Source organism: Phasianus colchicus, chromosome 14 (genome assembly GCF_987193195.1).
Source record: "Phasianus colchicus chromosome 14, bPhaCol1.hap1.1, whole genome shotgun sequence".
In the NCBI taxonomy this organism is placed as follows: domain Eukaryota; kingdom Metazoa; phylum Chordata; class Aves; order Galliformes; family Phasianidae; genus Phasianus; species Phasianus colchicus.
Window position 1 is genome coordinate 18232545 of NC_143449.1, and position 11161 is coordinate 18243705.

Consider the following 11161-nt stretch of genomic DNA (forward strand, 5'->3'; position numbering starts at 1 on the left):
TCTGAGAGTGTGTGGGGTCCCCTTTGCACACAATCTCCCTTTTACCCAGCTGTGCACAGAGCATTCCAGTGGAAGGAACCCAGCAGTGCCAGGGGAAGCAGCAGCCAGGTGGCAAGCTAACAAGAAGTAGTGCTAATCTGTCCCCTGGAGAATATAGAGGAACAGAGCAGGGTTGGAAAGGGTCCTTTATTGAGTCTGGTTTGCAGACAAGCATTTCCCAACTACAGTGTCCAGCTCCCACCACATTCAAGACTCAAAAAAGTGCACAGACCTGCATCACACCGACCTAGAGAAAACCAAATCCCTCTTGAATATTTACAGCAAGTGCCAGCCTCTGGCTGCTCTCACAAGCCTAATTCTACAGCCAAGCTCAGCACAAGGCACATAGGAGCAGCACTGGACACAGAACCTCTTGCACTGCCTTAAAGCAGCAGCAGTGACTGCAGCAAGACTTCAGAATGGGATTGAGCACTTCGAGCTCTGCTTGCTTCTATATGCCCTGCTGCTCTGGTCAGGTCCATGCCTCACTTCTCCATGAGGGACTCCAGCTGCTCCTGCAGAGATGTCATCTGGAGAGAAGGAGAAAGGTGTCACAGAAACAAAGGGCTGGGCCTCCTTGCACTGCAGAGCTGCTGCAGACCTTCCACCTGCAGTAGTGGCTGCTTTGCCCGCACACTGCAGGGAAGCATGCCCTCCATTGGGGGAGCTTCCTCACCTGCTGCTTCTCTCGCTCTTCCTGCTGTTTGAACTCATCCAGCACAGCTTGGAGACGGGTCTACGGAGACAAAGACACCAGACCACAATTATCAATACACTCTGTTAAAGGCTGCTGGTACGGTATGTCAAACAGTGCAGTGAGTGAGTGATTCCCAAACTGCACTAACCCTCATCTCCTGCAGTTTCACAGATTGCTTTGCCTCCGTGGGAAAATGCAGGAATGTATGGTCACAGCACAATTATTTTTAAGCCAGCATGCAAATGCTCCTGGCTTCCATGGTTTTTTCGGGACACCACTTGAATCAGTCCACTAAACACATGACTTAGAAGAGACCCCAGGAGATCTCTCACCTTGAGGGCTAGGTTCTCTACTTTCATGATGAGATCTTCCTGGCGCTTCCTCCTGTCCTGGGTCTCCTGGAGTTTACTCTTCAGGTTGTCAATCTGTTTCTGGATGCCCATGACTGGAAGAGAGTGAGCAGAGACCTGCAGCAGAGGCTGAGCTGCCTGGCACCCCAATGATTCTGCAGCATTGCCAACTGACTCACCTATCTGGTTGGACCCCTCATTCTCCTGCTGTTGCCCATCGGATTCATTTGGTTTGTCCTGCAGCTGCCTTTCCAAGTCCTCCTCGGTGTCCATGATGTTCAGGTCTTCATCATCATGATGATCCCGCTCATCTTCATCTTCACTGCTGCTGCTGATGTCATTAAATATCTCCCGCAGTTCGTCGTGTTCTAAAGAGTGAAAAATGGAAGAGGAAGAACAGAGCTGACAAACAACCCAGCACCCTGTGCCTGTCATGGGCACTGTCATTATATGGTGTTCATTTCAGTGCTGCCCTCTCTTCTTTGGGTACCTCCACTCCCAGTGGGTTTTACCTCATAAAGGAGAAAGCAGCCTTCCCCACTGTACCTGAGGAGCCATGGCCTTGTTTATGCCCTGACATCCCTGGGGAAGAAATGTCCAGGCTCGTGAGTGAACCATGGTTGTCCACTTCTTTTGTTTCATCTTCAGCAATGACTTCCCAGCCTGAGAGTTGGAGTGGATGAGTCAAGGAACAAATGAGTGTGAAAGGTGCAGAAAGCTAAAAACTGCAGCTCATCTCCCCCTCCAACAGGCACAGCCTTGCAATTATGAATACCCACAATGATCCACCCCAGCCCCCCTTTTTGGAGACCTGCCCTCTACCATTACTTAAGTTCCTGCTCAATGCAAGGAGGGTCACCAGGAAGATACAATAAGCTTTGAAAAAGGCAAAGATAAAGTTCTAAAACTTCAGTGTCACACGTATTTACCTCCTAACCTCTGACACCCACAGACAAAGCTGAACTCAGCTCTCTTCACAACCCCCAGATCGTTCACCCCCCCACCCAAGCTTTTTTTCTCCTAAAAGGATACGGACACTGACAGCTTCAGCATCAGTGCTCAGGAGACGCTTCACCTCCTTCTCCACATCAGGAGATTCAATGTACTGCATCAGAGAGGGGAAAGAACAGGCAACCCATGAAACAACTCGTGCAGGTAGCTGTGTGCTGCCCAGCTCCTATCCCCAACCTCCAGACAGAGCTCAGTTTCAAGCCTCTCTTCTCTTATTCCTTCCACTTGATCTTTGCTCACGCTTCACCCGAAAAGTAATTTATGCACCTCCAGAACAGTGATCCATATTTTTCTGTGCAGATCTCCCTGCTGGGTTGTATGCTCTCACTTTCCTACTACTCTGATGCACCCCATCAACAGAACTCCAGAAATAAGACTTCCTATGTGTATACTGAAAGTGCTCAAAGTGCCATTCACTGATGGATGGTCAACTCAAACGCTTCCCATCTCTCTCAAAAGGAGGTTTCATTTGTCACTTTTAAATCAGCCATGTATCTTAAGGTAGTGACAGCTAATCTCTCTTGAGGGCTATACGACTGCCTGAAATAATTTGTTTCCCAAATGTCATGCAAAATATCACTCTGCTGTGTTCTCAGAAACTGCAAAGCAGAGAGCAGTTCTTCCCAGCCTCATGGTGCTGCATCTCCCCAACACCTTTCCTGGCTTATGCGTTTGTACTGAGACAGTCTCTGAGCTCCATCTGTTGTCACTCCCCCAGCTGAAGTAACAGCTATTCTATTTGTAGTGCTGCTTGCTGGGGAAGTGAACGAGCCATGCATAGAGAGAAGAGTTCAGCTGGGAAAGCAGGAATGAGTGAAGTCTTACTTCCATGCAACCCCTTCTTCTCTGTGAGCAGGAAGAGATGCACTGTGACAAAGCAGCCACAAGAACAGAGTCCAGCAGTTCTCAGCACAGAGTGTATTCCCACCTCAGAGGCATTTTGGAAACACAAAGAGGAACACCCAAGGAAGGCTTTAAGAACACTTGCCTGCTTTCTCCCTCATCTCTGGCAAGGAAACATGCGAAGCAATGCTAAGACACTGCTTTAGGACGGATAGATAGTTACAGCTCCAGTATCTCTGCCCTCTGATTCTTTGGTTATTACACCTGTCAGCATGAGAGAAACAACTCACCTTCTTCTTAGCTGTCTTCCTGAATCGTCTCTTCCGTACATTTTTCAGGGGAAGAGTAACTGCAACAGAGCAGATTGCATGTGTCAGGCAGATGGCCTAAGGAGAGAGCTGGGTCTGGCAAACCTGATCTGCCAAGAGGGAGAAGTTCCCTTCAGGAACCCAGACAGCGCTAAAAGCAGAGCAGCAGCACAGCCAGCACCCAGCAGAGCTGTGGGGATGCTGGGGCTGTGGGATGGAGAGCACAGGCAGAGCTTTTACTCACTGCCATGGTTCCAGATGAATTTCTTCTCTCGGTCCTTGTCCTTTTTTTTGTTTGCCTTGGGGTCAGTACTCACAGTCTGCTCTTCCAGAGGAGGGTAGAGATCGCCATCCACAGTGCAAACAAGCATCTGAAACCCCCATACAAAAACAAAGGTTGCTTATTGCAATGCAAGAACAAAAGGACATAAAAGCTTTGCTGGAAAATGAACAGGGGCTGCCAAAGGGATTCACAGGCACAAACAAAATCCAAACATCAAGCCTGTTTCTGAACTACTAATATGACAATACAGAAACTGGCCACGTTATACCGGGTGTCAATCCATTAAAGTGGGCACAGGTTTTCTCAGAGAGAGGAGCAAGCAAGAAGCTGCTGAGGCAGGCAAGAAGAACAGCCCATACCTGGCAGATATCTGCTGTCTTATAGAAGGTTTTCTTGTCGATGGTTTTTAAGCTCTCGATGATGCAGGGCAGGTCTACCAGCTTGGCTGCCAGCGGCACTCGATCCACACGAACGATCCCATGGCGCCCATCAGCTGTGCAAAGTCACGGGACAGGTTAGTGCTGGGAAGGTTGGAGAGGAGGAGAAACATTGTCTCAGAAGCAGCAGTGAGGCACTGGCACAGGCTGCTTCTCACTCACCGTGCAGCTCAATGGTGAGTCTGTCTTTCAGGTTGACGCTCCCGGACTGAACTGCTCTCCTCACAGTGGAGGCGTATTCCTGAAATGGTTGGGCAGGGTTATGCTGGGACCTGGTGTGTTGCTGCCCTTAAAGCCACTGAAGGTTTGTGTCCAGTCTAAGTTAGACATTAGGAGGAAGTTTTTCACCCAGAGGGTGGTGAGGCACTGGAACAGGTTGCCCAAGGAGGCTTTGGATGCCCCATCCCTGCAGGCATTCAAGGCCAGGCTGGATGTGGCTCTGGGCAGCCTGGGCTGCTGGTTGGTGACCCTGCACATAGCAGGGGGTTGGAACCAGATGAGCATTGTGCTCCTTTTCAACCCATGCCATTCCATGGTTCTATGATACCCAGCTTTAAACAACACTGTCAACCCAAGGCAGAAAAACAATTCTAAAAGCCAGCCTACAACCTGCAGGGAAAGCTGTACCCTCCTCCAAAAATCATGCATTAATCTCACAGGCCCACTACTCCTTGTGTGCTTCTTCCCCTCAAGAAAAATGAAGCTGTGACAGCACTGTGAGGCCCTGACAGTGAAATCCTGCACAGCAGCTGGGGGTACAGCAGCCTCATGTGGTCTCATGATCCAGTGCCTCAGGTTAAGCACATGCAAAATAGTGTTAAGCGTGCTGATAGCAATAACAACTAACGACTTATCATTTGGTAATCATAGGATGGCTTGGGTTGGAAGGGACCTCAAAGCCCACCCAGTTCCAACCCACTGCCATGGGCTGGCTGCCCCCCAGGGCACCTCCAGGAACGGGGCACCCACAGCCCTGTGCAACAGTGCAAGGCCTCACCGCCCTCTGAGTAAAGGATTTCCTCCTGACATCTAACCAAAATCTCCCCTCTTTTAGTTTTAAACCATTCCCCTTTGTCCTATCACTACGTGAAGTCAATTCTCCTCCTGCTTGTGAGCTCCCCCATCCACAGGGAGGTCTCCCCAGAGCCCCCCCCTCCCCAGGCTGAGCACCCCCAGCTCTCAGCCTATCCTACAGCAGAGCTGCTCCAACCTGGGAGCACCTCGCTCCCATCTCCGGACCCTCCCTGCTCTGAGAGGTCAGGTCATAGAGTGCTTTACAAGGGTAGAGCAGAGGGTAACGACCGTCCCCTCCCTCTGCCCACCTCTCTATAGGACGCAGCCTCTTTCCCAGCCCCATTTTCACCCCGTTCATCCCCCCGGAGCGCCGTGCTCCGCCGTGCAGCAGCAGGGCAGTTCGGACGGAGCGGACAGCGGGCGCTCACCGGCGGCAGCCGCAGCACGAATTGGCTCTCCAGCTCATGCGGAGCGTCGTCCTTGCTCTTACTCATCCTTTCTGCCTTTCACCTTAAAGGAAACAAAAAGATCGAGCCGAGAACTCCACAGCTGGAAGTGGATCCATAAGAAATGCCGAGCCCGGCCCGGCTCCCAACGCGACCCGATACAAAACAACCCAACGCACAGCTCCGGGCGCCGCTCCGCGCAATGCCGGACCGCTCCGCGCGATGCCGGGCGGGGCGATGCCGGGGCGGAGCGCGGTGTGCCGTCCGGGCTGCCCGCAGCCCCGCACCGCCCGTTCCGTGCTGGGGGAAAGGCATCGCAACGGACCGGAGCCGCCATGGGAGCGGCGGGAGATCGGCACGGTTTTTACGTAGGGCTTGGTTTGGCTTTGGCTTCCAGCGTTTTCATCGGGGGCAGCTTCATCCTGAAGAAGAAGGGGCTGCTCCGCCTGTGCGGCCGCGGTCGTCCCAGGGCAGGTACGGCCCGAGCTGCTGGGGATCCGCCTGTAGCTGCGCGGCGCCTTCATTGCCGCGTCCGTTTCTCCCCCGCAGGGCACGGAGGACACGCGTACCTGCGGGAGTGGCTGTGGTGGGCAGGGCTGCTGTGCAGTGAGTACCGAGAGCTGGGGAAAGGCTGAGCGACGCTGCGGGTTTGCTCCCAGCCGCACCGACGTGGGGAGGAGGGACGCCGGGATGGGGGCTGTGCCTCTGTTCTGCCCTCCTGAGGTCCCGTATTGCATCCAGAACGCGGGATGGGTGCGGAGGAGCCCACGAGGATGCGCAGGGGTTGGGGCAGCTGTGCTACGGGGAAGGGCTGAGAGCTGGGAGTGCTCGGCCTGTGCCTTCCCTGCAGCCTTCGTGCACGGTGCTGCCCAGAGCCGGGCTGCACCATCCCTGTGGTGCCCGGGTGGGTGGCTTTCACCTTAAGGCTGAGTGCTGGGCAGCCCTGCCTGCAGCAGGGGATGGGAACTGGCTGACCTTTGAGGTCGCTTTCAACCCAGGCATCCTAGGATTGCTGAACTGTTTGATTTTTATCTCCAGAACGTGTGGGGATGTTGATCTAATTATAACTCTAAATTATTTCGAAGCCCTGCTAAATAGGAACTGAGGAACTGGTCTGACTGGGTTGGGTCGGTGCTCCTGACCCTGCCCAGACCCTGCAGTCAGGTGATGCTCATCCAGCACAGCAGGTAACACCAACCCAGCAGCTCTGCTGCATGCTTGTCAAACGTGACACTTGATTTACCCTGCAAAAAGCCCTAAGAACCTTTCCAGCAGAGATTAACTTAGAAAAACGTAACGAGCCAAAGCTCCTTTCAGCTTTGAGGACATGTGAAGATGTTGCTGTTGTTATTGCTTAGCTGGATGACCACGTGTGGCTGAGGATAACCACACGTCACCAGGAGCCTCCTGTGTCCTAGAAGGAAAAGCTTCTGCTTGTTCTGGTTGGCACTGTCCTCTCCTGGTTGCACATGGGAACTCTTCTGTCTGCACACAGATTTGTATTACACTGAACTGCTCTTTACTCTGATGTTCAACTGACAGAGTTTCTCTTGCAGTGGGAATTGGAGAAGCAGCAAATTTTGCTGCCTATGCCTTTGCCCCTGCAACGCTGGTAACTCCACTGGGTGCTCTGAGTGTCCTCATTAGGTAAGCAGCCTCAGAACCATCCTTACCTCACTTGCCACCACGAAGTGGTGAAAGCTGCACTGCTTTCCTCTGTCCCTTCCCTCAAATAGTCCATTCCTAACTGCTAGGCCTTTCTTGTTTTGTTGTTGTTGTTTTGTTTTGATTTTCCAGTGCGGTTCTGTCTTCCACCTTCCTGAATGAGCAGCTGAATGTTCATGGCAAGATTGGCTGTGTCCTAAGCATCCTGGGCTCCACAGTGATGGTAATCCACGCTCCCCAGGAAGAAGAGGTTTCCAGCCTGGAGTCAATGGCAGAGAAGCTGAAAGATCCAGGTAGCTAAATAAAAGGCGTCGTATCAACTTCAGACTTGGAAATAACAGTCCTGGGGGGGGGGGAACAGCTTGACTAGACTGATGGGGACTCTCTTTCCCACCACACCCTGCAGCATTTAGCTTTCTGCTGCCCTCCTGCACGGTTCTCCTGTAGGGCTGTGTCCCCCCTTCTTGGTCAGCATGCCTCCAGCAGCTAGTAATGTCATAGGTTCTGGGTGTGCCACTGCCCCGCTTGCTGCTCTGTCACTGGGGCTACTGTTCTCCATTCTGATAGAGCCTTTAATCATTCTTTCTCCAAGGATTCATTGTGTTTGCTGTGTGTGTCCTGGTGAGCTCCCTCCTGCTCATCTTTGTGGCTGGACCCCGTTACGGACGGAGCAACGTCTTGGTTTATGTTTTGGTCTGCTCTGCCATCGGCTCACTTTCTGTATCGTGTGTCAAAGGCTTGGGGATTGCCCTGAAAGAACTGTTTGCTGGGAAGCCAGTCCTGAAAGAACCGCTGGGCTGGGTGCTCCTGGTGTGCCTGGTGATCTGCATCAGCGTGCAGATCAACTACCTGAACAAAGCCCTGGATATCTTCAACACATCTGTGGTCACTCCCATTTACTATGTGCTGTTCACCACCTCAGTCATGACATGTTCTGCCATCCTCTTCAAGGAGTGGCAACACATGGTGCTAGACAACATCATTGGCACCATCAGCGGCTTCCTCACCATCGTGTCCGGCATCTTCCTCCTTCATGCCTTCAGGGACGTGCCCTTCACCCCAGACCTCCTGCCCCTCTTCCTGCAGCAAGGCAGGGCAGACCTGCGCACGGCGTGGAGGGACACAGACAGACATCAGTCATGTCAGCACCAGCCTCTTCTGCCTTCGGAGGACAAAAGTTCTCAAAGCACAGAAGAGGAGGAAGGTGAAAGTGTATGAGGAAGCTTCTGAAGTGCTGTGAGCTCCCACCAGCAAGCAGCTCCTCCATGCAAGGTTGAACTTGCTGCATTGGATACTGCTGGGTACTTGTGTGTGTGCAGAGCCAGCAGTTGCCTTTTGCCTGCCTTGGGTGTGTGATCAGTGTGACCTCCCACTGTCTGGGAGCTGAGGCAGGGACTGCAGCCTCCTTCATTGTTCCAGACATGAGTGCTGAGAACAGCCCTGTTGCCAGGACCCAGTGCCTCTTCAGCTTTTCTTTTATGAGGGATTGATCTGCCCTTGCCAGGATCTGCACAGAGGCCTGCAGCACTAACACAGTGCTAACCCTTACTGAAGACAAAGACTGGGGAAGCCTCCGAGCATTTTAAAAATTTTTTTAGATTATTTTGTCACTGTTAATCTTCTAACGTGGTGCTGATATGATGTGGATAGAAGAGAAGTGCCTGGCCTTAAGGATGTCATACCCAGAGTAGTACTTCAAAAATTCTTCTGTAAACTGCTTGTTCAGCTCACTGTTAGAATTTATTTACAGGTTCACATCCAAGACAAGAATACAGCCAAGACTGGAGAACTTCAGTGGTGCTGCCATGTGCTGTTCTTACAGAGGGGAATCATGCAGCATCTGTTGTGCAGGCTGATGATGCACCTGCATACAGCATTAAAGCCAGCAGTGTTCAGTTACCAAGAAGCTGGAAATGTATTTGTACCAAGAGCTGGGCCAGCACAGAGGGGCATGAAGGATAACAGGGATAGAAAGAATGATGCAGGTGCCTGAAAGAAACTCAGGGAGGGATGGGATGGCTCACAGTGGGGACAGGAGGGACCTAACAGTCTATAGCTATTGAGGTAAGCTTTGGAAAGATGGGCAGATAGCTGTATCCTTGCAGGTTAGTATATGCATAGCTCTATTTAACTCATTCTGAACTCACTCCTAGGAAGGCTGCTGGCTACAAGACACCCATTAGATGCTCCACACACCCCATCTAGACACCCACAGCAAACTGTCATGCACAGAACTACTTTATGAGGTTTCTCTGTAAGAGCTCCAAGCCACATGTTAATAACATGGGTCACTCCATGCTTCCCAGAGCAAGGCTGTCTGCAAACAGTGCTGAAACGCTACACTGCGTTTCAGAAGGTGAATCAGTAGCTGCTGGTTGTTTTTCCAATTAGAAGCTCTGTGTAATTTCCTAGGGGCAAAAGTCCAGAAGACACAGCCACAGGCTTCCTTCCAGTAATCCCCACAAATAAAGGTGCAGGTAGTTACAAAGCAGCTGGCTGTATTTTTCCTGTACTTAGGCTCTCTGTAGAAACTATACAAGGAAGCAGGTTCTGTTAACCCTTAGGGGAGGAAGGGGAAAGGCCACAAATGTGAGCTTTGATTCATGGGACCAAATATGTTCAGCAACAAATCAGAATTCACAGCAGGTTGCCTACCCAGAAGGCAATTACTCCCCCTCTCTTCTAATTTTGCAAATAAATAGAATCACTAGGAAGGAGAAGGAATTACAAGAATGCCACATTTCCATTTTTCAGTGATCAACTACCTGAACAAAGGAGAATTTCATGTTAAAAATTTGACCCACTTAATATTTATTACATTGACTAGGAGAAAGCAATGAATGGAGCAAGTCAGTATCGAGAGAGCCGTGCTGCAATTTGAAAGTTTGCCACTTGACAACATGAATGACTTTGGGGAAGCCTTGAAATGTCTTCCAGCAGTTGACACTGCCAGGGATGTTCACCATGCCCAGCAGCTCTCCTCATTAGGGGTGCCTGTGCTGGTGCAGTCCTGCTGCTCTCCTTCTGCACAGCCATGGGGACTGCATGGCTCGTTGGCACCTACCGAGGAGGGTCAGTTTTGTGCAACGAAGGTGTGTGCAGCACTGTTTTAAGGCAGCAGTGGCATGCTTAGTGCTGGAAGCACCTCTGCTGGGAGCATCCCCACCACCACCACCTCATGCATGACACCTGCAGCCCCTGTGTCCCAGTGTGAAGATGCTTCCTGGTGATCGGGGATGGGCGCAGCACAACACCTCACTGAAGAGCGGGTGGATCCGTTACTGGCTCTCGTCTGGCTGGCTGCAGCTTTCACAAAACCGTCATTTAATTAAACCCTACGCCCTGGAGCTGACCTCGGCTTGTCGGGGCAGCAGAGGGATGGGCGCAGGGTGCAGCAGGGCCATCCCACCCCCCATTTTTGGGGCCGCTCAGTCGGACAGGCTCTCTGAGAAGGCCGATTTGGATTTCTGCGTCTGTTCCAGCCGGTTCAGGATGAACTGACTGGTGTCGATGAAGCGCTCCACGCAGTTCACGAAGCACGTCTCAGCCCGGCTGTCCAGCTTCGGCCCGGGCTTGTCCATGCACTTCTCCTGTGGAGCAGTGGCTGCTTTGGATCCGGGGATCCCCCCCTTCAAACTCCCGCCCTTCCACCTCAGCCTCACTGAGGCCTCCCCTCCCCGGAACAGCCCGTGAGGCTCTCCTCGAACCCCAAACCCCGGCGCAGAGAGCTTCCACCGTGCCCCCATCTCCCTCCTCCCACAGGACGAGGCCCACCCCACCGCCTCCTTAGGTTAACCGCAGCCTCTGCGCCCTCCCGCCCTCCCAGCTCTCGCCGTACCCAGCAGAGCTCGGTCATCTGGTGCACCAACTGCTGGAACCGCTGTTTCTGAGTCTCCACCTCGATGAAGCGCTGGAGCTGCGGGTCGGCTCCCCCCAGCCCGCCGCCGGACGGCGCCTCCATGCCGCCGCCTCCACGACCTTCACGTGCCGCGCCGCGCTGCGACCGCGCATGCGCACACCCGCCCCCTTACTTCCGCCCGCCTGCCCCTCACTTCCGCCCGCCTGCCC

The 11161-nt window shown here is 52.6% G+C and overlaps 3 protein-coding genes across 4 annotated transcripts; 1 reads left to right on the forward strand and 2 right to left on the reverse strand.

Annotated features, from left to right (window-relative positions):
- Window positions 1-183: 183 nt before the first annotated feature.
- On the reverse strand, window positions 184-5665 carry TAF7L (TATA-box binding protein associated factor 7 like). 2 transcript variants are annotated; one of them, XM_031594114.2, is made up of 12 exons: window positions 5608-5665; window positions 5411-5492; window positions 4131-4209; window positions 3891-4024; window positions 3493-3619; window positions 3231-3289; window positions 2119-2191; window positions 1633-1749; window positions 1266-1454; window positions 1069-1181; window positions 716-775; window positions 184-569 (listed from the first exon to the last, which is right to left on the reverse strand). In XM_031594114.2, exons 2-12 carry the CDS (start codon window positions 5474-5476, stop codon window positions 525-527), a joined length of 1062 nt encoding a protein of 353 aa, XP_031449974.2. In that variant the 5' UTR covers window positions 5477-5492; window positions 5608-5665; the 3' UTR covers window positions 184-524. The 2 variants fall into 2 exon arrangements, with proteins under 2 accessions (XP_031449974.2, XP_031449973.2); XM_031594113.2 differs by having other exon boundaries at window positions 1069-1454.
- A 98-nt stretch (window positions 5666-5763) lies between these two features.
- Window positions 5764-9561, forward strand: LOC116229565 (magnesium transporter NIPA2-like). The gene is made up of 5 exons (XM_031594115.2): window positions 5764-5902; window positions 5978-6034; window positions 6985-7075; window positions 7226-7386; window positions 7686-9561. The coding sequence occupies exons 1-5, from the start codon at window positions 5764-5766 to the stop codon at window positions 8309-8311; spliced, it is 1074 nt and encodes a 357-aa protein (XP_031449975.2). The 3' UTR covers window positions 8312-9561.
- Window positions 9562-9873: 312 nt separating this feature from the next.
- TIMM8A (translocase of inner mitochondrial membrane 8A) lies at window positions 9874-11132 on the reverse strand. Its single transcript, XM_031594117.2, has 2 exons — window positions 10932-11132; window positions 9874-10683 (listed from the first exon to the last, which is right to left on the reverse strand). Exons 1-2 carry the CDS (start codon window positions 11052-11054, stop codon window positions 10522-10524), a joined length of 285 nt encoding a protein of 94 aa, XP_031449977.1. The 5' UTR covers window positions 11055-11132; the 3' UTR covers window positions 9874-10521.
- Window positions 11133-11161: the final 29 nt, after the last annotated feature.